Genomic DNA, 25,074 nt, shown 5'->3' on the forward strand with positions numbered 1-25,074 from the left:
TGTTGGGGATGAGAGAGCTTGGGAAGTGAGTCAGTTGTTGTTCACTGATGATACAGCGCTGGTGGCTGATTCATGTGAGAAACTGCAGAAGCTGGTGACTGAGTTTGGTAAAGTGTGTGGAAGAAGAAAGTTAAGAGTAAATGTGAATAAGAGCAAGGTTATTAGGTACAGTAGGGTTGAGGGTCAAGTCAATTGGGAGGTGAGTTTGATTGGAGAAAAACTAGAGGAAGTGAAGTGTTTTAGATATCTGGGAGTGGATCTGGCAGCGGATGGAACCATGGAAGCGGAAGTGGATCATAGGGTGGGGGAGGGGGCGAAAATTCTGGGGGCCTTGAAGAATGTGTGGAAGTCGAGAACATTATCTCGGAAAGCAAAAATGGGTATGTTTGAAGGAATAGTGGTTCCAACAATGTTGTATGGTTGCGAGGCGTGGGCTATGGATAGAGTTGTGCGCAGGAGGATGGATGTGCTGGAAATGAGATGTTTGAGGACAATGTGTGGTGTGAGGTGGTTTGATCGAGTGAGTAACGTAAGGGTAAGAGAGATGTGTGGCAATAAAAAGAGCGTGGTTGAGAGAGCAGAAGAGGGTGTTTTGAAGTGGTTTGGGCACATGGAGAGAATGAGTGAGGAAAGATTGACCAAGAGGATATATGTGTCGGAGGTGGAGGGAACGAGGAGAAGAGGGAGACCAAATTGGAGGTGGAAAGATGGAGTGAAAAAGATTTTGTGTGATCGGGGCCTGAACATGCAGGAGGGTGAAAGGAGGGCAAGGAATAGAGTGAATTGGAGCGATGTGGTATACCGGGGTTGACGTGCTGTCAGTGGATTGAATCAAGGCATGTGAAGCGTCTGGGGTAAACCATGGAAAGCTGTGTAGGTATGTATATTTGCGTGTGTGGACGTATGTATATACATGTGTATGGGGGGGGTTGGGCCATTTCTTTCGTCTGTTTCCTTGTGCTACCTCGCAAACGCGGGAGACAGCAACAAAGTATAATAAATATAAATAAAAAATATATATTTATATATATATATATATATATATATATATATATATATATATGTATATATATATATATATATATATATATATATATATATATATATATATATATGTGTGTGTGTGTGTGTGTGTGTGTGTGTTTAGGAAAGCAGTGATGGCTTGCGCAAAAGATGCTTGTGGCATGAGAAAGGTGGGAGGTGAGCAGATTACCAAGGGTAGTGAGTGATAGGATGAAGAAGTAGGATTGTTAGTGAAGGAGAAGCGAGAGTCATTTGGACAGTTTTTGCAGGGAAATAGTGCAAATGACTAGGAGATGTACAAAAGAAAGAGGCAGGAGGTCAAGAGAAAGGTGCAAGAGGTGAAAAAGATGGCAAATGAGAGTTGGGGTGAGCAAATATCGTTAAATCTTAGGGAGAATAAGATGTTTTGGAAGGAGGTAAATAAAGTGCGTAAGACAAAAGAACAACTGGGAACATCGGTGAAGGGGGCTAATGGTGAGGTAATAACCAGTAGTGGTGAAGTGAGAAGGAGATGGCATGAGTATTTTGAATGTTTGTTGAATGTGTTTGATGATAGAGTTGCAGATATAGGGTGTTTTGGTCGAGGTGGTGTGCTAAGTGAGAGGGTCAGGGAGAATGGTTTGGTAAACAGAGAAGAGGTAGTGAAAGCTTTGCAGACGATGAAAGCCAGCAAGGTGGCGGGTTTGGACAGTATTGCAGAGGAATGTATTATGAAAGGGGGTGACTGAGTTGTTGTCTGGTTGGTAAGGATATTCACTATATGCATGATGCATGGTGAATTGCCTGAGGATTGTCAAGTATTCCTGGGAAATTATATAGAAGGGTATTGATTGAGAGGTTGAAGGCATGTACAGATCATGAGATCGGGGAAGAGCATTGTGGTTTCAGAAGTGGTAGAGGATGTGTGGATCAGGTGTTTGCTTTGAAGAATGTATTTGAGAAATAGAAAAACAAATGGATTTATATGTAGCATTTATGGATCTGGAAAAGGCATATGATAGAGTTGATAGAGATGCTCTGTGGAAGGTATTAAGAGTATTTGGTGTGGGAGGCAAGTTGCTAGAAGCACTGAAAAGTTATTATCGAGGATGTAAGGCATATGTACAAATAGGAAGAGAGGAAAGTGATTGCTTTCCAGTGAACGTTGGTTTGCGGCAGGGGTGTGTGATGTCTCCATGCTTGTTTAATTTGTTTATGGATGGGGTTGTTAGGGAGGTGAATGCAAGAATTTTGGAGCAAGGAGCAAATATGTAGTCTGCTGTGGATGAGAGGGCTTGGGAAGTGAGTCAGTTGTTGTTCGCTGATGATATAGCGCTGGTGGCTGATTCGGGTGAGAAACTGCAGAAGCTGGTGAAGGAGTTTGGTAAAGTGTGTGAAAGAAGAAAGCTGAAAGTGAATGTGAATAAGAGCAAGGTTATTAGATTTAGTGGGGTTGAGGAACAAGTAAATTGGGAGGTAGGTTTGAATGGGGGAAAACTGGAGGAAGTGAAGTATTTTAGATATCTGGGAGTGGATTTGGCAGTGGATGGAACCATGGAAGTGGAAGTAAGTTACAGGGTGGGGGAGGGGGCGAAGGTTCTGGGAGTGTTGAAGAATGTGTGGAAGGCGAGAACATTATCTCGGAAAGCAAAAATGGTTGTTTGAAGGAATAGTGGTTCCAACAATGTTATATGTTTGCAAGGCATGGAATATAGATAGGGTTGTGCGGAGGAGGTTGGATGTGTTGGAAATGAGATGTTTAAGGACAATATGTAGTGTGAGGTGGTTTGATCGAGTAAGTAATGAAAGGGTAAGAGAGATGTGTGGTAATAAAGTGTGGTTGAGAGCAGAAGAGGGTGTATTGAAATGGTTTGGTCACATGAAGAGAATGAATGAGGAAATCTTGACAAAGAGGATATATGTGTCAGAGGTGGAGGGAACGAGAAGTGGGAGACCAAATTGGAGGTGGAAGGATGAAGTGAAAAGATTTTGAGCGATTGGGGCCTGAACATGCAGGAGGGTTAAAGGAGTGCAAGGAATAGAGTGAATTGGAATGATGTGGTATACCGGGGTCGATGTGCTGTCAATGGATTGAACCAGGGCATGTGAAGTATCTGGGATATACCATGGATGTGGAAAGGGAGATGTGGTTTCAGTGCATTATACATGACAGCTAGAGACTGAGTGTGAACAAATGTGGCCTTTGTTGTCTTTTCCTAGCGCCACCTCGCACATGGGCGTGGTAGGGTGGTGTCATTTCATGTGTGGTGGGGTGGCGACGAGAATGAATAAAGGCAGCAAGTATGAATTATGTATATGTGTATGTATGTATATGTCTGTGTATGTATATGTATGCACACGTTGAAATGTATAGGTATGTATATAAGCATGTGTGGACGTGTATGTTTATACATGTGTATGTGGGTGGGTTGGGCTTTTCTTTCGTCTGTTTCCTTACGCTACCTCGCTAATGCGGGAGACAGTGATAAAGTATAATAAATGAATAAATTATATATGTATAGCTTGTTGACCTCTGTACACCAAATTGCTCCAGTTCACTCTATCCCTTGCATGCCTCTCTCCCTTTCTCTCAGAATTATTTTTACCCCATCGTTCTCTCTCTCGTTTGGTTTCACCCTTCTTTTTCCATGTATTTCTGACACTTGTATACTTTATCAACCTGTCTTCACTCATTCATTCCATATGTCCAAGCTGTTTCAGTACACCCTCTTCAGATCTGTAAACACATTCTTTTGATTACCACACCTCTGTCTTACTCTTTCATTACTTACTTGATCAAACCACCACATATTGTCCTCAAAACGTTTCATAATGAACTCCTCCACTTTCCTTTGCCCATTCTCATCAGTAGCCAATGCCTCACATCCATATAACATTATTGGGACAACTGTACCTCAAACACCCATTTTTACCTCCTCAGATAATATCATCTCTTTCCACACATTCCTCAGTGCTGCTAGAACCTTCACCCCATCACTCACCCTGTTACTTATTCCATTTCGATGGTTCCATTTGCTGCCATGTCCACTCCAGGTATCTACAAGACTTCACTTCCTCCAATTTTTCTCCTTTCCAACTCGCACCCTTAGAATTTGTCCCTCTACTTTGCTAAACCTGATAACCTTGTTTTTATTCACATTTACTCTCATCTTCCTTCTTCCACCTACTCCAAACTTAGTCACCAACTTCTACAATTCCTTATTCATATCGATCACCAGTGCTCCCCCCCCCCCCCCCATTCACTACAGACTGCTTACCTACCCCACTCTCCAAGACTTGCATTTGGCTACCTCACCATCACCAGCATAAACAATTTAAACAGCCATGGTGACATCACACACTCCTGTTCCAGACCCACCTTCACCTAGAACCACTCACCCTCCTCTTTACCTACTTGCACATATGCCTTACTTGCCTCTCTTCCTACTCTTACACTTGCTGTGCACCCATGATAAAAACTTCCCACTGCTGCTGGCAGCTTCCTTTCCACACCATTATTCTTAACACCTTCCACAAGGCATCTCTATCGGTCCAATGATATGCTTCCTCCAGATCCATAAATGCTGCATACAAAAACTTGTTGCTCCAAGAATGTGCCTCCCAACTTGTTGCTATGTCCATGCCTTCACCCTCTTGGTCACCGCACTCCTAAACAATTTACCAGATACACTCAACAAACATATCTCTTATATCTTTGAATGCTCATCTTTGTCTCCTTTGCCTTTATGCAGTGGCACTGTATCTCTGATCCATACATATATTGACAGTCTTAGCTAACCAGTCACCTATACCGTCACCCCTTTCTTGAGAAATTCAACTGCTGCACCATCCACTCCAGCAGCCTTGCCACATTTCATCTTATGCAAGGCTTTCACCACCTCTTCTGTCTTCACCAAACCTTTCTCCATGAATCTCACATTGCATACCAATCTGACCCAAATACCCTATACCTGCCACCCTATCATTAAACAACACATTCACCAGTTCTTCAAAATACTCGCTCCATCTCATTATTTCATTATTACCTGCTACCTTTTTCCCATTGCCCCTTACACTGATGTTCCCTTTGGTTCTCTTCTTTTTTTGCACACTGAAACCCGCTCACTCCAACTCACATTTGCCTCTTTTTTGAACCCTTACTCCTTCCTCTTGACCTCTTCTTCTTTCTTCTTATAAATCTCCCAATCATTTGCACTCCTTCCCTGTAAGCACTGCCCAGATACCTTTCTTTTGCCTTTCACTAGGAACTTTGCTTCATCATCCCATCATTCACTGCCCTTTCTAAGTACCCACCTCCATTTTTATGCATGCCACAAGCATCTCGTACATGCCAGCACTGATTCCTCTAATACCTCCCATTCCTCACCCACTCCCATAGCTACATTTAGTTTCACCGTTTGCCATTCTACATCCAATCTCTCTTGGGATTTCTTCAAACAATTCTCTTTTCCAAGCTCACTTTATTACCTTATCCTCCACAAGGTAATGATCAGACATCCCACCAACTTCCAGCTTCCCCTCTCAGCACATTCACATTCAGAAGTGTCTCTTATGCATACCTAACAATTGGCATGTGATTCAGTAATGCCAGTTGACCATCTTTCATACGTAGATATTTATATTTGTGTATGTTCCTATTTTTAATCCAGGTATTCCCAACCATCATTCCTTTTCAGCACATAACCCCACAAGCCATTAACTACTCACAAACTATACTGAATACCCCATGCACACCAATAATACCCTTAATTGCTGCATTACTCAACTTCATACTTAGATAGGCCATCACAAGTACTTGGTCGTTTGCATCAAAACTGCTGACACACACACACACACACACACTGCTGCTCCCAAAACACTCACCATGATCTTTCTTCTGATGGCCAGGTGCATAGCACTAACAGTCATCCATGTCTCACAATCCACTTACATTTTCATTCGCATCAGTCTAAAAATAAGAGGCTTGGATCAGTTGATGTAGTGGTCAGAAGCATGGCAAATGGACTTGAGTGTAGATAATGCAAAGGAATTCATTTTGGTAATAAAGATATTTGATACAAATGTAAAATATTTAATAGGCTGGTATTAGAAATACACATTGATAATCGGTAATGACCTAAAATATGCAAACAGTTCTTGATTTCATGTAATACACCTAGCACTGCTAGGTTTCATAACTAGAAAGATAAACAACAGAATGAAAGATACACTATGGACTCTTTAGGATGCTCCAATTAGATCACATTTGGAGAAAGATATTCAGTTCTGGTTACTTTTTCCAAGAAAAGAAAGCAGAACAGAAAAAAAGAGTAAGATAGTAATTTTATCACCAGAAATAAACCTTATGGGAAAAGACTTTGAGATCCAAAGCACATGCATGAATAAAAAGTCCACTGGGTGATGACCATGATGAAGCAAAATATGCAAAGCAGTGCTTAGATGCAGATAATAAAGGTTGCAACAATGGGGTTTCAAAGCTAGATTTTTTTTTTTTTTTCTGCTGTCCCCCGCGTTTGCGAGGTAGCACAAGGAAATAGACGAAAGAAATGGCCCAACCCACCCCCATACACATGTATATACATGTGGAAGGTACTAAGAATATATGGTGTGGGAGGCAATTTGTTAGAAGCAGTGATAAGTTTTTATTGAGGATGTAAGGCATGTGTACGTGTAGAAAGAGAGGAAAGTGATTAGTTCTCAGTGAATGTACGTTTGTGGCAGGGGTGTGTGATGTCTCCATGGTTGTTTAATTTGTTTATGGATGGGGTTGTTAGGGAGGTGAATGCAAGAGTTTTGGAAAGAGGGGCAAGTATGAAGTCTGTTGTGGATGAGAGAGCCTGGGAAGCGAGTCAGTTGTTGTTCACTGATGATACAGCGCTGGTGGCTGATTCATGTGAGAAACTGCAGATGCTGGTGACTGAGTTTGGTAAAGTGTGTGAAAGAAGAAAGTTAAGAGTAAATGTGAATAAGAGCAAGGTTATTAGGTTCAGTAGGGTTAAGGATCAAGTCAACTGGGAGGTAAGTTTGAATGGAGAAAAACTGGAGGAAGTAAAGTGTTTTAGATATCTGGGAGTGGATCTGGCAGCGGATGGAACCATGGAAGCGGAAGTGAATCATAGGGTGGGGGAGGGGCGGAAATCCTGGGAGCGTTAAAGAATGTGTGGAAGTCGAGAACATTATCTCGGAAAGCAAAAATGGGTATGTTTGAAAGAACAGTGGTTCCAACAATGTTGTATGGTTGCGAGGCGTGGGCTATGGATAGAGTTGTGCGCAGGAGGGTGGATGTGCTGGAAATGAGATGTTTGAGGACAATATGTGGTGTGAGGTGGTTTGATCGAGTAAGTAATATAAGGTTAAGAGAGATGTGTGGAAATAAAAAGAGCGTGGTTGAGAGAGCAGAGGAGGGTGTTTTGAAATGGTTTGGGCACATGTAGAGAATGAGTGAGGAAAGATTGACCAAGAGGATTTATGTGTCGGAGGTGGAGGGAACAAGAAGTGGGAGACCAGAGTGGAGGTGGAAAGATGGAGTGAAAAAGATTTTGAGTGATCGGGGCCTGAACATGCAGGAGGGTGAAAGGCGGGCAAGGAATAGAGTGAATTGGATTGATGTGGTATACCGGGGTCGACGTGCTGTCAGTGGATTGAATCAGGGCATGTGAAGCGTCTGGGGTAAACCATGGAAAGTTCTGTGGGCCTGGATGTGGAAAGGGAGCTGTGGTTTTCGGGCATTATTGCATGATAGCTAGAGACTGAGTGTGAACGAATGGGGCCTTTGTTGTCTTTTCCTAGCGCTGCCTCGCACACATGAGGGGGGAGGGGGATGTTATTCCATGTGTGGCGAGCTGGCGATGGGAATGAATAAAGGCAGACAGTGTGAATTGTGTGCATATGTATATATGTATGTGTCTGTGTGTGTATGTGTCTGTGTGTACATTGAGACGTATAGGTATGTATATTTGCGTGTGTGGACGTGTATGTATATACATATGTATGGGGGTGGGTTGGGCCATTTCTTTCGTCTGTTTTCTTGCGCTAAAGCTAGAAATGTAAGCTATAAAATGAATGACACAGCAGTTACTCTTAATAATGCCTTTAGTCATCCCACATTCAACATACACTGTCCAGTTCTGGTTACCAGACTTTTTCAGTGGCAGAGAAAAGCTTGAGTGAGTAAAAAGATGAGCATGGTAACATACCATCACTTTGCATTGAACCCTGAGAAGAAAGGCCCTTAGATTCAAATTACAGTGCAAGACAAAAAACATCCAAATCTTATAATGAATAATGACCTAAAATGTGCAAAGCAATTCTTAGCCACCGATTAAGTTGGTAGTGTTAGGCATTTCAGCTAGAAATATAAAGTAAATTATTAAGTTGGTAGTGTTAGGTGTTTAAGCTAGAAATATAATGTGAATGATTTAATTACACAAATTCCTTATTCATATTTTCCCGAGAATTTCTTCACTTTTTCCTTAGTTCCTTAATCATCTATTTTCTTTCTCAATAAACTTCTGATTGTTCTTTCTACATGAATCCATTTTTTTCCATTCACCTTTGATGGTTATTTCTTCTGCCACCACTTTTGTCTGGCTTTTTGTTTTTCTCTTATTACAGCTTTCTGGTCTTTACTGCATTAATGTAGTACTTGATTTTCAGTTCTTGTCATGCCTTATCCCAGTTCATTGGTAATTAAGCTTTTGGTCATTGTAATTTTGCTGAGTAAATTTTTTTTCTAACTTTCATCTTTGTATTCAGACTCATGCGGATCAGTTGCCATTTCGTTGTGAGTTTTGCGGGCGCCTCTTCAAACACAAGCGCTCCCGAGACAGACATGTCAAGCTACACACAGGGGACAAGAAGTACAAGTGTTGCCATTGTGAGGCTGCTTTTTCCAGGAGGTGGGTGTCCATTCAGGTGAAAGTTGTACTGAAGTAATATAGAGCAAATTATCTAACAAGCCTAATTCCAGGAATTTTTTATCTTATGTGTTGCAGTTTACCACCTACTTGAGTCAGTGATTATAATATCTTGTTAATAAGCTCACTAAAAAGTCATCTTAAGTGGTTAATTCTCATGAATGCTCTTAGGGAATAATGAAAAAAATAAGAATATTGTAAGGAATGGTTTGAACATATGGAGAGAATGAGTGAGGAAAGGTTGATGAAGAGGATATGTGTGTTAGAGGTTGAGGGAGCAAGGAGAAGTGGAAGACCAATTTGGAGGTGGAAGGATGGAGTTAAAAAGATTTGAGCAACTGGAGCCTGGACATGCAGGAGGGTGAGAGGCATGCAAGGAATAGAGTACATTGGAACAATGTGGTATACCATGGTCAACGCTGTCAGTGGACTAAAACAAGACATGGAAAACGTCTGGGGTAAACCATGGAAAGGTCTATGGGGCCAGGATGTGGATAGGGAGTTGTGGTTTTGGTGCATTACATATGACAGATAGAGGCTGAGTGTGAATGAGTGTGGCCTTTTTTTTGTCTGTTTCCTTGGCACTGCCTCGCTGAAGCAGGGAGTAGCAATGCTGTTTCCTGTAGGGCAGGGTAGTGCCATAAATGGATGATGGCAAATAAGTATGAATATATACATGTGTATAAATGTATGTCTATTCCTTGCATGCCTCTCACCCTCCTGTATTTTCAGGCCCCGATCGCTCAAAATCTTTTTTGTTCCTTCCACCTCCAATTTGGTCTCCTGCTTCTCCTTGTTCCTTCCACCTCTGACACATATATCGTCTATGTCAATCTTTCCTCATTTATTCTCTCCATATGTCCAAATCATTTCAACATGCCCTCTTCTGCTCTCTCAACCATACTCTTTTTATATCCAGACATTTATCTCTCTTACCGTTACATTACTTACTCGATCAAACCACCTCACACCACATATTGTCCTTAAACATTTTATTTTGAACACATCCACCCTTCTTCATACAACCCTATCTGTAGCCCATGCCTCGCAACCATATAGCATTGTTGGGACTACTTTTCCTTCAAACATACCCATTTTTGCTCTCTGAGATAAGGTTCTCTCCTTCCACACATTCTTCATTGCTCCCAATACCTTCGCCCCCTCCCCCACCTTGAGACTCACTTCTGCATTCATGGTTCCATCCGCTGCTATGTCCACTCCCAGATATCTGAAACACTTCACTTCCATCAGTTTTTCTCCATTCAAACTTCCATCCCACTTAACTTGTCCCTCAACCCTACTGAACCTAATAACCTTACTCTTATTCACATTCACTCTCAACTTTCTCCTTTCACTCACACTTTTCCAAACTCAGTCACCAACCTCTGCAGTTTCTCACACGAATCATAAATATTCACCATCTTCCACGTTAGCGAGGTAAGCATTAAGAACAGAAAACTGAGCCTCAGAGGAAATATCCACACTTGGTTCCCTTCTCTGTTCCATCTTTTGGAAATTTGAAAATTCTTTCTCCCCTATCCTCAGAGACTGAGTGTGAACGAATGTGGCCTTTTTTGTCTGTATTCCTGGCGCTATCTCGCTGAAGCATGGATAGCGATGCTGTTTTGCAATTGGGTGGGATGGTGACAGGAATGGAAAAAGGCAAGCAAGTATGAATATGTGCATGTGTATGTATGTAGTGTCTGCCTATGTGAATGTATATGTATGCATGTGTTGGTATGTATATGTGCGTATGTGTGCGTTTTTGTACATATATGTGTATATGAATGGAAGGGCCATTCCTTCATCTGTTTCCTGGCGCTACCTCCGTGATGTGGGAAACAGCGATCATTTATGATATAGATATAATGAATAAATAGATATCAGGTCCCCATGGTTGTTTAATTTGTTTATGGATGGGATGGTTGGGGAGGTAAATTTAAGAGTTTTGGAGAAGGGGCAAATATGCAGTCTGTTGTGGATGAGAGGGCCTGGGAAAAGAATCAATTGTTTGTTTGCCAATGATACAGCTTTAGTAGCCGATTTGTGTGAGAAACTGCAGAGGTTGGTGACTGAGTTTGGAAAAATGTGTGAAAGGAGAAAGTTCAGAGTAAGTGTGATTAAGAGCAAGGTTATTAGGTTCAATAAGGTTGAGGGACAAGTTAATTGGGATGTAAGTTTGAATGGAGAAAAACTGGAGGAAGTGAAGTGTTTTAGATATATGGGAGTGGACTTAGCAGCTGATGGAATCATGAAAGCAGAAGTGAGTCACAGGGTGGGGGAGGAGGTGAAGGTTCTTGGAACAATGAAGAATGTGTGAAAGGAGAGAACATTATCTCGGAGAGCAAAAAATGGTTATGTTTGAAGGAATAGTAGTTCCAACAATGTTCTATGGTTGCGAGGCATGAGCTATAGGTAGGGTTGTATGGAGGAAGATGGATGTGTGAAAAATGAATTGTTTAAGGACAATATGTGTTGTAAGTTGGTTTGATCGTGTAAATAATGAAAGGGTGAGAGAGATGTGTGGTAATAAAAAGGGTGTGATTGAGAGAGCAGAAGAGGGTGTGTTGAAATGGTTTGGAAACATGGAGAGAATGAGTTACGAAAGATTGACAAAGGGGATATATGTGTAAGAGGTGGAGGGAACATGGAGAAGCAGGAGACCAAATTAGAGGTGGAAGGATGGAGTGAAAAAGATTTTGAGTGATCAGAGCCTGAACATACCGGAGGATGAAAGGCTTGCAAGGAATAGAGTGAATTGGAACGATGTGGTATACTGGGGTCAATGTGCTGTCAATAGATTGAACCAGAGCATGTGAAGCATCTGGGATAATCTCTTGGGGCCAGGATTTGGATAGGGAGCTGTGGTTTTTGTGCATTACACATGACAGTTAGAGACTGACTGTGAACAAATGTGGCCTTTTTTTTTTTTTTGTCTTTTCTTGGCGCTGCCTTGCTGGAAAGAGGGGGATGCTGTTTTGTGTGTGGTGAGGTGGTGACAGGAATGGATGTAGGCAGCCAGTATGGATGTGTACATGTGTATATATGTATGCGTATGTATATGTATGGGAGGTAAGTTTGAATGGAGAAAAACTGGAGGAAGTGAAGTATTTTAGTTATCTGGGAGTGGATTTGGCAGCGGATGGAAGCGGAAGTGAGTCACAGGGTGGGGGAGGGGGTGAAGGTTCTGGGAGTGTTGAAGAATGTGTGAAAGGTGAGAACATTATCTAAGAAAGCAAAAATGGGTATGTTTGAAGGAATAGTGGTTCCAACAATGTTATATGGTTGCAAGGCATGGGCTATAGATAGGGTTGTGCAGAGGAGGATGGATGTGTTGGAAATGAGATGTTTGAGGACAATATGTGGTTTGAGGTGGTTTGATAGAATGGGTAATGAAAAGGTAAGAGAGATGTGTGGTAATAAAAAGATTGTGGTTGAGAGAGCAGAAGAGGGTGTATTGAAATGGTTTGGTCACATGGAGAGAATGAGTGAGAAAAGATTGACAAAGAGGATATATGTGTCAGAGGTGAGGGGAAAGAGGAGAAGTGGGAGACCAAATTGGAGGTAGAAGGATGGAGTGAAAAAGATTTTGAGCAATCGGTGCCTGAACATGCAGGAGGGTGAAAGGCTTGCAAGGAATAGACTGAATTAGAACAATGTGGTATACTGGGGTCGACATGCTGTCAGTGGTTTGAACCAGGGCATGTGAAGCGTCTGGGGTAAACCATGGAAAGTTTTGTGGGGCCTGGATGTGGAAAGGGAGCTGTGGTTTCAGTGCATTATACATGACAGCTAGAGACTGAGTGTGAACAAATGTAGTCTTTGTTGTCTTTTCCTTGTGCTACCTCATGCGTCTGTGGGGGGGAGAGGGGGTTGTCATTTCATGTGTGGCGGGGTGACGACCGGAATGAATAAAGGCAGTATGAATTATGTACATACATATATATATGTATATATATGTATGTGTGTGTGTGTGTGTGTGTGCGCGTGTGTGTGTGTGTGTGTGTGTGTGTGTGTGTGTGTGTGTGTATATACATATGTATATTATCCCTGGGGATAGGGGTGAAAGAATACTTCCCACGTATTCCTCGCGTGTCGTAGAAAGCGACTAGAGGGGACGGGAGCGGGGGGCCGGAAATCCTCCCCTCCTTGTATTAACTTTCTGAAATGGGAAACAGAAGAAGGAGTCACGCGGGGAGTGCTCATCCTCCTCGAAGGCTCAGAGTGGGGTGCCTAAATGTGTGTGGATGTAACCAAGATGTGAAAAAAGGAGAGATAGGTAGTATGTTTGAGGAAAGGAACCTGGATGTTTTGGCTCTGAGTGAAACGAAGCTCAAGAGTAAAGGGGAAGAGTGGTTTGGAAATGTCTGGGGAGTGAAGTCAGGGGTTAGTGAAAGGACAAGAGCAAGGGAAGGAGTAGCAATACTCCTGAAACAGGAGTTGTGGGAGTATGTGATAGAATGTAAGAAAGTAAATTCTCGATTAATATGGGTAAAATTGAAAGTTGATGGAGAGAGGTGGGTGATTATTGGTGCATATGCACCTGGGCATGAGAAGAAAGATCATGAGAGGCAAGTGTTTTGGGAGCAGCTGAATGAGTGTGTTAGCGGTTTTGATGCACGAGACCGGGTTATAGTGATGGGTGATTTGAATGCAAAGGTGAGTAATGTGGCAGTTGAGGGAATAATTGGTATGCATGGGGTGTTCAGTGTTGTAAATGGAAATGGTGAAGAGCTTGTAGATTTATGTGCTGAAAAAGGACTGATGATTGGGAATACCTGGTTTAAAAAGCGAGATATACATAAGTATACTTATGTAAGTAGGAGAGATGGCCAGAGAGCATTATTGGATTACGTGTTAATTGACAGGCGTGCGAAAGAGAGACTTTTGGATGTCAATGTGCTGAGAGGTGCAACTGGAGGGATGTCTGATCATTATCTTGTGGAGGCTAAGGTGAAGATTAGTATGGGTTTTCAGAAAAGAAGAGTTAATGTTGGGGTGAAGAAGGTGGTGAGAGTAAGTGAGCTTGGGAAGGAGACCTGTGTGAAGAAGTATCAGGAGAGACTGTGTACAGAATGGAAAAAGGTGAGAACAATGGAAGTAAGGGGAGTGGGGGAGGAATGGGATGTATTTAGGGAATCAGTGATGGATTGCGCAAAAGATGCTTGTGGCATGAGAAGAGTGGGAGGTGGGCTGTTTAGAAAGGGTAGTGAGTGGTGGGATGAAGAAGTAAGAGTATTAGTGAAAGAGAAGAGAGAGGCATTTGGACGATTTTTGCAGGGAAAAAATGCAATTGAGTGGGAGAAGTATAAAAGAAAGAGACAGGAGGTCAAGAGAAAGGTGCAAGAGGTGAAAAAAAGGGCAAATGAGAGTTGGGGTGAGAGACTATCAGTAAATTTTAGGGAGAATAAAAAGATGTTCTGGAAGGAGGTAAATAGGGTGCGTAAGACAAGGGAGCAAATGGGAACTTCAGTGAAGGGCGTAAATGGGGAGGTGATAACAAGTAGTGGTGATGTGAGAAGGAGATGGAATGAGTATTTTGAAGGTTTGTTGAATGTGTCTGATGACAGAGTGGCAGATATATGGTGTTTGGGTCGAGGTGGTGTGCAAAGTGAGAGGGTTAGGGAAAATGATTTGGTAAACAGAGAAGAGGTAGTAAAAGCTTTGCGGAAGATGAAAGCCGGCAAGGCAGCAGGTTTGGATGGTATTGCAGTGGAATTTATTAAAAAAGGGGGTGACTGTATTGTTGACTGGTTGGTAAGGTTATTTAATGTATGTATGACTCATGGTGAGGTGCCTGAGGATTGGCGGAATGCGTGCATAGTGCCATTGTACAAAGGCAAAGGGGATAAGAGTGAGTGCTCAAATTACAGAGGTATAAGTTTGTTGAGTATTCCTGGTAAATTATATGGGAGGGTATTGATTGAGAGGGTGAAGGCATGTACAGAGCATCAGATTGGGGAAGAGCAGTGTGGTTTCAGAAGTGGTAGAGGATGTGTGGATCAGGTGTTTGCTTTGAAGAATGTATGTGAGAAATACTTAGAAAAGCAAATGGATTTGTATGTAGCATTTATGGATCTGGAGAAGGCATATGATAGAGTTGATAGAGATGCTCTGTGGAAGGTATTAAGAATATTTGGTGTGGGAGGCAAGTTGTTAGAAGCAGTGAAAAGTTTTTATCGAGGATGTAAGGCATGTGTACGTGTAGGAAGAGAGGAAAGTGATTGGTTCTCAGTGAATGTAGGTTTGCGGCAGGGGTGTGTGATGTCTCCATGGTTGTTTAATTTGTTTATGGATGGGGTTGTTAGGGAGGTAAATGCAAGAGTCTTGGAAAGAGGGGCAAGTATGAAGTCTGTTGGGGATGAGAGAGCTTGGGAAGTGAGTCAGTTGTTGTTCGCTGATGATACAGCGCTGGTGGCGGATTCATGTGAGAAACTGCAGAAGCTGGTGACGGAGTTTGGTAAAGTGTGTGGAAGAAGAAAGTTAAGAGTAAATGTGAATAAGAGCAAGGTTATTAGGTACAGTAGGGCTGAGGGTCAAGTCAATTGGGAGGTGAGTTTGAATGGTGAAAAACTGGAGGAAGTGAAGTGTTTTAGATATCTGGGAGTGGATCTGTCAGCGGATGGAACCATGGAAGCGGAAGTGGATCATAGGGTGGGGGAGGGGGCGAAAATTTTGGGAGCCTTGAAAAATGTGTGGAAGTCGAGAACATTATCCCGGAAAGCAAAAATGGGTATGTTTGAAGGAATAGTAGTTCCAACAACGTTGTATGGTTGCGAGGCGTGGGCTATGGATAGAGTTGTGCGCAGGAGGATGGATGTGCTGGAAATGAGATGTTTGAGGACAATGTGTGGTGTGAGGTGGTTTGATCGAGTAAGTAACGTAAGGGTAAGAGAGAGGTGTGGAAATAAAAAGAGCGTGGTTGAGAGAGCAGAAGAGAGTGTTTTAAAATGGTTTGGGCACATGGAGAGAATGAGTGAGGAAAGATTGACCAAGAGGATATATGTGTCGGAGGTGGAGGGAACGAGGAGAAGAGGGAGACCAAATTGGAGGTGGAAAGATGGAGTGAAAAAGATTTTGTGTGATCGGGGCCTGAACATGCAGGAGGGTGAAAGGAGGGCAAGGAATAGAGTGAATTGGAGCGATGTGGTATACAGGGGTTGACGTGCTGTCAGTGGATTGAATCAAGGCATGTGAAGCGTCCGGGGTAAACCATGGAAAGCTGTGTAGGTATGTATATTTGTGTGTGTGGACGTGTGTATGTACATGTGTATGGGGGGGGTTGGGCCATTTCTTTCGTCTGTTTCCTTGCGCTACCTCGCAATACGCGGGAGACAGCGACAAAGTATAAAAAAAAAAAAAAAAGTATATATGTGTATGTCTATGTATGTATATACATATGTATGTGGGTGGATTAGGCCATTCGTTCGTCTGTTTCTTTGCGCTACCTCGCTAACGAGGGAGACAGCAACAAAGTTTTTTTTTTTTTTTTTTGCTTTGTCGCTGTCTCCCGCGTTTGCGAGGTAGCGCAAGGAAACAGACGAAAGAAATGGCCCAACCCACCCCCATACACATGTATATACATACGTCCACACACGCAAATATACATACCTACACAGCTTTCCATGGTTTACCCCAGACGCTTCACATGCCTTGATTCAATCCACTGACAGCACGTCAACCCCGGTATACCACATCGCTCCAATTCACTCTATTCCTTGCCCTCCTTTCACCCTCCTGCATGTTCAGGCCCCGATCACACAAAATCTTTTTCACTCCATCTTTCCACCTCCAATTTGGTCTCCCTCTTCTCCTCGTTCCCTCCACCTCCGACACATATATCATCTTGGTCAATCTTTCCTCACTCATTCTCTCCATGTGACCAAACCATTTCAAAACACCCTCTTCTGCTCTCTCAACCACGCTCTTTTTATTTCCACACATCTCTCTTACCCTTACGTTACTTACTCGATCAAACCACCTCACACCACATATTGTCCTCAAACATCTCATTTCCAGCACATCCATCCTCCTGCGCACAACTCTATCCATAGCCCATGTCTCGCAACCATACAACATTGTTGGAACCACTATTCCTTCAAACATACCCATTTTTGCTCTCCGAGATAATGTTCTCGACTTCCACACATTCTTCAAGGCTCCCAGAATTTTCGCCCCCTCCCCCACCCTATGATCCACTTCCGCTTCCATGGTTCCATCCGCTGCCAGATCCACTCCTAGATATCTAAAACACTTCACTTCCTCCAGTTTTTCTCCATTCAAACTCACCTCCCAATTGACTTGACCCTCAACCCTACTGTACCTAATAACCTTGCTCTTATTCACATTTACTCTTAACTTTCTTCTTTCACACACTTTACCAAACTCAGTCACCAGCTTCTGCAGTTTCTCACATGAATCAGCCACCAGCACTGTATCATCAGCGAACAACAACTGACTCACTTCCCAAGCTCTCTCATCCCCAACAGACTTCATACTTGCCCCTCTCTCCAAAACTCTTGCATTCACCTCCCTAACAACCCCATCCATAAACAAATTAAACAACCATGGAGACATCACACACCCCTGCCGCAAACCTACATTCACTGAGAACCAATCACTTTCCTCTCTTCCTACACGTACACATGCCTTACATCCTCGATAAAAACTTTTCACTGCTTCTAACAACTTGCCTCCCACACCATATATTCTTAATACCTTCCACAGAGCATCTCTATCAACTCTATCATATGCCTTCTCCAGATCCATAAATGCTACATACAAATCCATTTGCTTTTCTAAGTATTTCTCACATACATTCTTCAAAGCAAACACCTGATCCACACATCCTCTACCACTTCTGAAACCACACTGCTCTTCCCCAATCTGATGCTCTGTACATGCCTTCACCCTCTCAATCAATATCCTCCCATATAATTTACCAGGAATACTCAACAAACTTATACCTCTGTAATTTGAGCACTCACTCTTATCCCCTTTGCCTTTGTACAATGGCACTATGTACGCATTCCGCCAATCCTCAGGCACCTCACCATGAGTCATACATACATTAAATAACCTTACCAACCAGTCAACAATACAGTCACCCCCTTTTTTAATAGATTCCACTGCAATACCATCCAAACCTGCTGCCTTGCCGGCTTTCATCTTCCGCAAACCTTTTACTACCTCTTCTCTGTTTACCAAATCATCTTCCCTAACCCTCTCACTTTGCACACCACCTCGACCAAAACACCCTATATCTGCCACTCTATCATCAAACACATTCAACAAACCTTCAAAATACTCACTCCATCTCCTCACATCACCACTACTTGTTATCACCTCCCCATTTGCGCCCTTCACTGAAGTTCCCATTTGCTCCCTTGTCTTACGCACTTTATTTACCTCCTTCCAGAACATCTTTTTATTCTCCCTAAAATTTAATGATACTCTCTCACCCCAACTCTCATTTGCCCTTTTTTCACCTCTTGCACCTTTCTCTTGACCTCCTGTCTCTTTCTTTTATACATCTCCCACTCAATTTCATTTTTTCCCTTCAAAAATCGTCCTAATGCCTCTCTCTTCTCTTTAACTAATACTCTTACTTCTTCATCCCACCACTCACTACCCTTTCTAATCAATCCACCTCCCACTCTTCTCATGCCAGCATCTTTTGCGCAATCCATCACTGATTCCCTAAATACATCCCATTCCTCCCCCACTCCCCTTACTTCCATTGTTCTCACCTTTTTCCATTCTGTACTCAGTCTCTCCTGGTACTTCCTCACACAAGTCTCCTTCCCAAGCTCACTTACTCTCACCACCCTCTTCACCCCAACATTCACTCTTCTTTTCTGAAAACCCATACAAATCTTCACCTTAGCTTCCACAAGATAATGATCAGACATCCCTCCAGTTGCACCTCTCAGCACATTAACATCCAAAAGTCTCTCTTTCGCGCGCCTGTCAATTAACACGTAATCCAATAATGCTCTCTGGCCATCTCTCCTACTTACATAAGTATACTTATGTATATCTCGCTTTTTAAACCAGGTATTCCCAATCATCAGTCCTTTTTCAGCACATAAATCTACAAGCTCTTCACCATTTCCATTTACAACACTGAACACCCGATGTATACCAATTATTCCCTCAACTGCCACATTACTCACCTTTGCATTCAAATCACCCATCACTATAACCCGGTCTTCCTGTTGCAGTGGCTGGTTGTGTGTGTCTGGAGACTAATTCTTAGGAGCGGGGGGCCAGAAATCCTCCCCTCCTTGTATTTTTTTTTAACTTTCTAAAATGGGAAACAGAAGAAGGAGTCACGCGGGGAGTGCTCATCCTCCTCGAAGGCTCAGATTGGGGTGCCTAAATGTGTGTGGATGTAACCAAGATGTGAAAAAAGGAGAGATATGTAGTATGTTTGAGGAAAGGAACCTGGATGTTTTGGCTCTGATTGAAACGAAGCTCAAGGGTAAAGGGGAAGAGTGGTTTGGGAATGTCTTGGGAGTAAAGTCAGGGGTTAGTGAGAAGACAAGAGCAAGGGAAGGAGTAGCAATACTCCTGACACAGGAGTTGTGGGAGTATGTGATAGAATGTAAGAAAGTAAATTCTCGATTAATATGGGTTAAACTGAAAGTTGATGGAGAGAGATGGGTGATTATTGGTGCATATGCACCTGGGCATGAGAGGAAAGATCATGAGAGGCAAGTGTTTTGGGAGCAGCTGAATTAGTGTGTTAGTGGTTTTGAAGCAACAAAGTATAATATGATAATATAATATGATATAGGTATGTATACGTTGAAATGTATACGTACGTTTATGTATATATGTGTGTATGTGGGTGCGTTGGGCCATTCCTCGTCTGTTTCCTTGTGCTACCTTGCTAACGCGGGAGACGGCGGTTAAGTATAATAGAAAATAAATGAATATATATCCCTGGAGATATGGGAAAAAGAATTCTACCCACCCGCATATTCCCTGCATGTTGTAAAAGACGAGAAAGAGGAGTGGGAGCTGGGAACTCTCCCCTTTTTGCATATCTGTTTCTAAAAGGTGGAACAGAAGAAGGATCCAAGCAAGGAGTGCTCATCTTCCTCAAAGGCTCAGGCTAGGATGTCTGAATGTGTGTGGATGTAACTGAGAAGAGAAGAAAATATAGATTGATACTGTACTAAGTCTGAGGAAAGGAACCTGGATGTTCTAACTCTTGAGTGAAACAAAGCTCAAGAGTAAGGGGGGAAGAATGGTTTGGGAATGTCTTATGGTTAAAGTCAAGGGGTAGTGTGAGGGCAAGAGCCAAGGAAGGGGTAGCACCACTTCTGAAGCAGGAGTTGTAGTAATGTTTGAATAATTGTCAGGGAGTGACATCCAGACTGATATGGGATCAGTGAATGGTTTATTAGAAGTAATTGCTTACTAGTGCTTATGCACCTGGCCACAAGAAGAAAGATGAAGAGTGGTGAGTGTTTGGGAGCAGCTGAATATATGTGTCAGCAGTTTTGATGCAAGACCAAGTGCTGGTGATGAGTGAGTTAGATGCAAAAGTGAATAATGAGGTAATTGAAGGTATAACTGGAGTTTGGGGTATTCAGTAAAAGGACTGGTGATTGGGGTGGAGGCAAGGGTGAAGATTTGTAGGTGTTTTCGTAAATAAGGAAAGAAGTGAATGAGAAGAGGATGGTGAAAAAAAAGTGAACTTGGAAAAGAGTTCTGTATGAAGAAGTACCAGAAGAGAGTTATTGCAGAATGGCAAAAGGTGAGAGTAAACGAATTCATGGGGGTGGGTGAGGAATGGAAGGTATTTAGTGAACCAGTGCCAGAATTTGTGAGAGAAGTGTATGGCATGCAGGATGTAGGAGGTGAGCTGGTGAGAAAGGGTAGTGAGTGGTGGGATGATGAATTAAAGTTGCTAGTGAAAGAGAAATGAAAGGTATATGGGTGGTACCTACAGGAAAGGGGTGCGAGTGATTGAAAGATGTATGAGAGTAAGTGGCAGGGGATCAAGGAGGAAAGTGCAAGGGCTGAAAAAGAAGGCAGATTTTAGGAGAAAAAAGATATTTGGAAGGTGGTAAATAGTGTGAGAAAAACAAACAAAAAAGATTACACACCTTGGAACATCAGTGAAGGGAACAAATGGGGAAGTGGTAATAGGTAGTGTTAAGGTGAAGAGGAGATAGAGTGCATACTTTGAAGGATTGCTGAATGTGTTTGATAAAAGGGTGACAGATATAGAGTGTTTGGATGAAGAAGGTATGCAAAGTAAGAGAGCCATGGAAAGTGGTTTGGTGAAGAGAGAAGAGGAAAGCCTTGCATGAGACAAAATGTGGCAAGGGAATTGGAGTGGATGGTATTAGTTTAATTTCATAAAAAAGGGTGTAACTGTGTTGATGATTGGTTAGTTAGGATTTTCGCTGTATGTTTGGATCATAGGGAGATGCCTGAGGATTGACAGTGCATGAATAGATTGATTGTATAAAAGAGGGGAAGTGGGACAAAAGTGAGTGTTCATATTAAAAGGTTTAAGTTTGATGAGCATAGCTTATAAGTTATATGGAAGACTGGTGATTAAGAGGGTGTGTAGAGCATCAGAATGGGGAGGAGCAATATGGTTTCTGGCAGATAATATGTAATCAGGTGTTTAACAAATGTTTGTAAGAAATACTTGGATCAGGAAAAAGCATATGATATGGTTGATAGAGATGCTTTGTGGAAGTTGGTACAAATGTATGGTGTGGGAGGAAAGCTAAGAGAAACAGTGAGGAGTTATTTTCAAAAGAGTAAGATGAGTATGTGAGTAGGTAGAGAGGAGTATGGCTAGTTCCAGGTAAAAGCACATTTGCAGCAGGGATGTGTGATGTCATCATGGCTTTTTAACTTGGTTAAGTAAGTAAATGAATGGATCTTAAAACGAGGGGGCAGATATGCAGTCTGTAGGGTGAGGGGGGGCCTGGGAAGTGGATCACTTGTTTGCTGATGGCACAGTATTGGTGGTAGTTTTGAGTGAGAAACTGCAGAAGTTTGTGTGTTGAGTTTGGAAGAGTGTGAATGGTAAAAGTTGAGAGTCAATATGAATAAAAGTAATGTTATTAGGTTTAGTAGAGCAGAGACTGGTTAGTTTGGATGAGTTTGAAAACAGATATATTGGAGAAACTAGAGTGTTTTAGATACCTGGAAGTAGACATGGCAGCAAATGGAACCATGGAAGTGGAGGGTGGGTGAAGGGTCAAAGGTGAGTTTGTCAGTAGTTTTAATGCAAGAGATCAAGTATTAGTGATGGGCGATTTGAATGTGAGATTGGGTAATATGTCAGTTGAGGGTATGATATAGTGAACTGGGGTAACTGGTGTTGTGAATAAGAAGAATGGTGAACAGTTTATGGATTTGTCTACTGAAAAAGGACCTGTAATTGACAATACCTGGTTTAAGAAGAGGGACATACATAAGTATATATGGATGAGTAGGAAAGACAGAAAAGGGGCTAATCGATAGGCATGGAGAGGAGAGACTCTTGGATGTGTGTGTGTGTGTGTGTGTGTGTGTGTGTGTGTGTGTGTGTGTTGAGAGGTGCCACTGGTAGAATGTCAGATCATTACTTGGTGGAGACAGGAGTGAGGGCTTGTAGAGGCTTTAGGAAAAGTGGAAAGTATATGGGTTGGAAGTGGGTTGGGCAAGTGAGTGAGACTGGAAAAATGCTTGTGAGAAGAGATACCTGGAGAGATTGAATGTAGAATAGCAAAGTGTGAGACAAATGAAGCTAAGGGATTGAGTGATGAGTGGGAGGTTTGTAGGGAAGCACTGCTTACATGCACAAGCAAATTGTGTGGCATGCTGCAGGTGGGAGGTGGAAAGGTGAGAGAGGGTAGTGAGCGGTGGGATGAGGAGGTTGAGTTGCTAATGAAAGAGTAAGAAGAGGTGTATGGGCTTTATTTGCTGAGAAGTGCAAATGATCGGGAAATGTACAAGAGAAAGTGGCAGGAGGTCATGAGAAAGGTAAAGGGGCTGAAAAAGAGGGCAAATGAGAGGTGCAGTGAGTAAGTATCGGCAAACTTCTGGAAGAATTAGAAAAAGTTTTGACAGGAGGTTAGTAATGCCAGAAAAACGAAAGAACAAAATCAGAACATTGATGAAGGGGGCAGTTGGGAAGTGGTATCAAACTGATATGAGGTGAAGAATTGGATTGAGCATTTTAAATGATTGTTAACTGTGTTCGGTGAGAGGATGGCAAATTTAGTATGCTTTGGATGTGGAGTTAAGTGAGAGAGTAATGCATAGTGGCTTGGTGAATAGAGATGAGGAGGTATTTAGTGCCATTGTATGAAGGCATGAGGTGAAGAATTTATACTGAAATTACAGAGGTATAAGTTTGTAAGTGTTGCTGATAAGTTGTATAGGAGAGTGCTGAATGAGAGGGAGAAGGCATGCACAAAGGTTCAGACTGAAGAGAAACAATCTGGCTTCAGTGATGGTAGAAAATGTGTGGATCAGGTGTTTGCTTTGAAGAATGAATGCAAAAAATACTTGGAAAAACAGAAGGACCTACATGTGGTGTTTATGAATCTCGAGAAAATGTATGGTAGCATTGTCATAGACGCTCTGTGGAAGGTGTTGCAAATATATGGTGTGGCCAAATAGCTTCTAATAACAGTGAAGGGCTTCTGTCAAGAGAGTAAGGCAGATTTATGAGTTGGAAGAGAGGAAGATGAGTGGTTCCAGGTAAGGGTAGGTCTGCACATGGATGTGTGACATTATCATGGCTGTTTTATTTGATTATTGCAGTGATGGTGAAGGAGATGAAAGTAAGGGGCTTGGAGAGAGAAGCAGGTATGCAGTCTGGCTTTAGTAATGGTAAAAAATGTGTGGATCAGGTGTTTGCTTTGAAGAATGAATGCAAAAAATACTTGGAAAAACAGAAAGACCTACATGCGGTGTTTATGGATCTCAGGAAAGCGTATGGTAGCATTGTTATAGATGCTCTGTGGAAGGTGTTGCAAATATATGGTGTGGCCGAAAAGCTTCTGATAACAGTAAAGAGCTTCTGTCAAGAGAGTAAAGCACATGTATGAGTTGGAAGAGAGGAAGATAAGTGGTTCCAGGAAAGGGTAGGCCTGTATCATGGATGTGTGACATTACCATGGCTGTTTTATTTGATTATTGCCATGATTGTGAAGGAGATGAAAGTAAGGGGCTTGGAGAGAGAAGCAGGTATGCAATCTGTTGGGGTTGGGGGGGGGATCCTTGGTGGTGAGTTGGCTTTTGTTTGCTGATAACACTGCACTTGTGGCAGATTCAAGTTGGAAACTGCAGAGACTGGTGTCTGAGTTCAGGAGAGTGTGTGAGAAGAGAAAGTTGAGAGTACATGCAAATAAAAACAAGGATATTAGGTTTAGCAGTGAAGAGGAACAGGTCAGTGAGAGTGTGAGTTTGAGTGGAAAGAAATTAGAGGAAGTGAAGTGTCTTAGATACCTGGAAGCTGATATGGCAGCGAATAAAACCATGGGACCTGAAGTGAGCCATAGGTTTGGATAGGGGACAAAGGTTCTGAGCATATTGAGGAATGTGTGGAAAGAGAAGTCACTATCTTTAAGGGCAAAGATGGATGTATTTGATGGTACAGCATGCCTGTTGGTGCTCTATAGAAGCAAGAAGTGGGACTTGGGCAAAAACATAAAGTAGAGGATGGATGTGTTGGAAATGAAATGTTTGAGGACAATATGTGGCATGGTGTGGATTGATCAGATAAGAAATGACAAGGTAGGAGAGAGGTGTGATAGTAAGAGGTGTACCCATGAGAGAGATGAAGAGGGTGTGCAAAAGTGGTTTGGACAAATGGAGAGGATGAGTGAGTAAAAGATGACAAAGAGGGTAGAGGGTATACAAGTCAGAAGTGAAGGGAACAAGGAGGAGATGGAAAGATGGAGTGAAAGATGCTTTGATGGATCAGGGCCTGATCGTTCAGGAGGGTGGCAGGCTTGTAAGGGATAGAGCAGATTGGAATGATATGATATATAGGGGATGATGTGTTGTCATTGAGCCAAACCTGGGCTTTTGAAGCAGTCAGTAGAAAGGTCAGTAGGACCTAATTGTGGATAGAGGCTCTGGTTTCAAAGCATTATGCATGACAGCT

General features: G+C 42.4%; 1 protein-coding gene across 1 annotated transcript in view; it reads left to right on the forward strand.

Annotated features, from left to right (window-relative positions):
- Positions 1-25,074, forward strand: part of L (zinc finger protein Lobe) — a 198,468-nt gene that overhangs the window by 143,435 nt on the left and 29,959 nt on the right. Inside the window, 1 exon segment of the mRNA XM_071673825.1 lies at positions 8,779-8,921. Coding sequence (XP_071529926.1) covers positions 8,779-8,921 — 143 coding nt within the window.

The sequence above is a fragment of the Panulirus ornatus genome, chromosome 19, assembly GCF_036320965.1.
Source record: "Panulirus ornatus isolate Po-2019 chromosome 19, ASM3632096v1, whole genome shotgun sequence".
Classification (NCBI taxonomy): domain Eukaryota; kingdom Metazoa; phylum Arthropoda; class Malacostraca; order Decapoda; family Palinuridae; genus Panulirus; species Panulirus ornatus.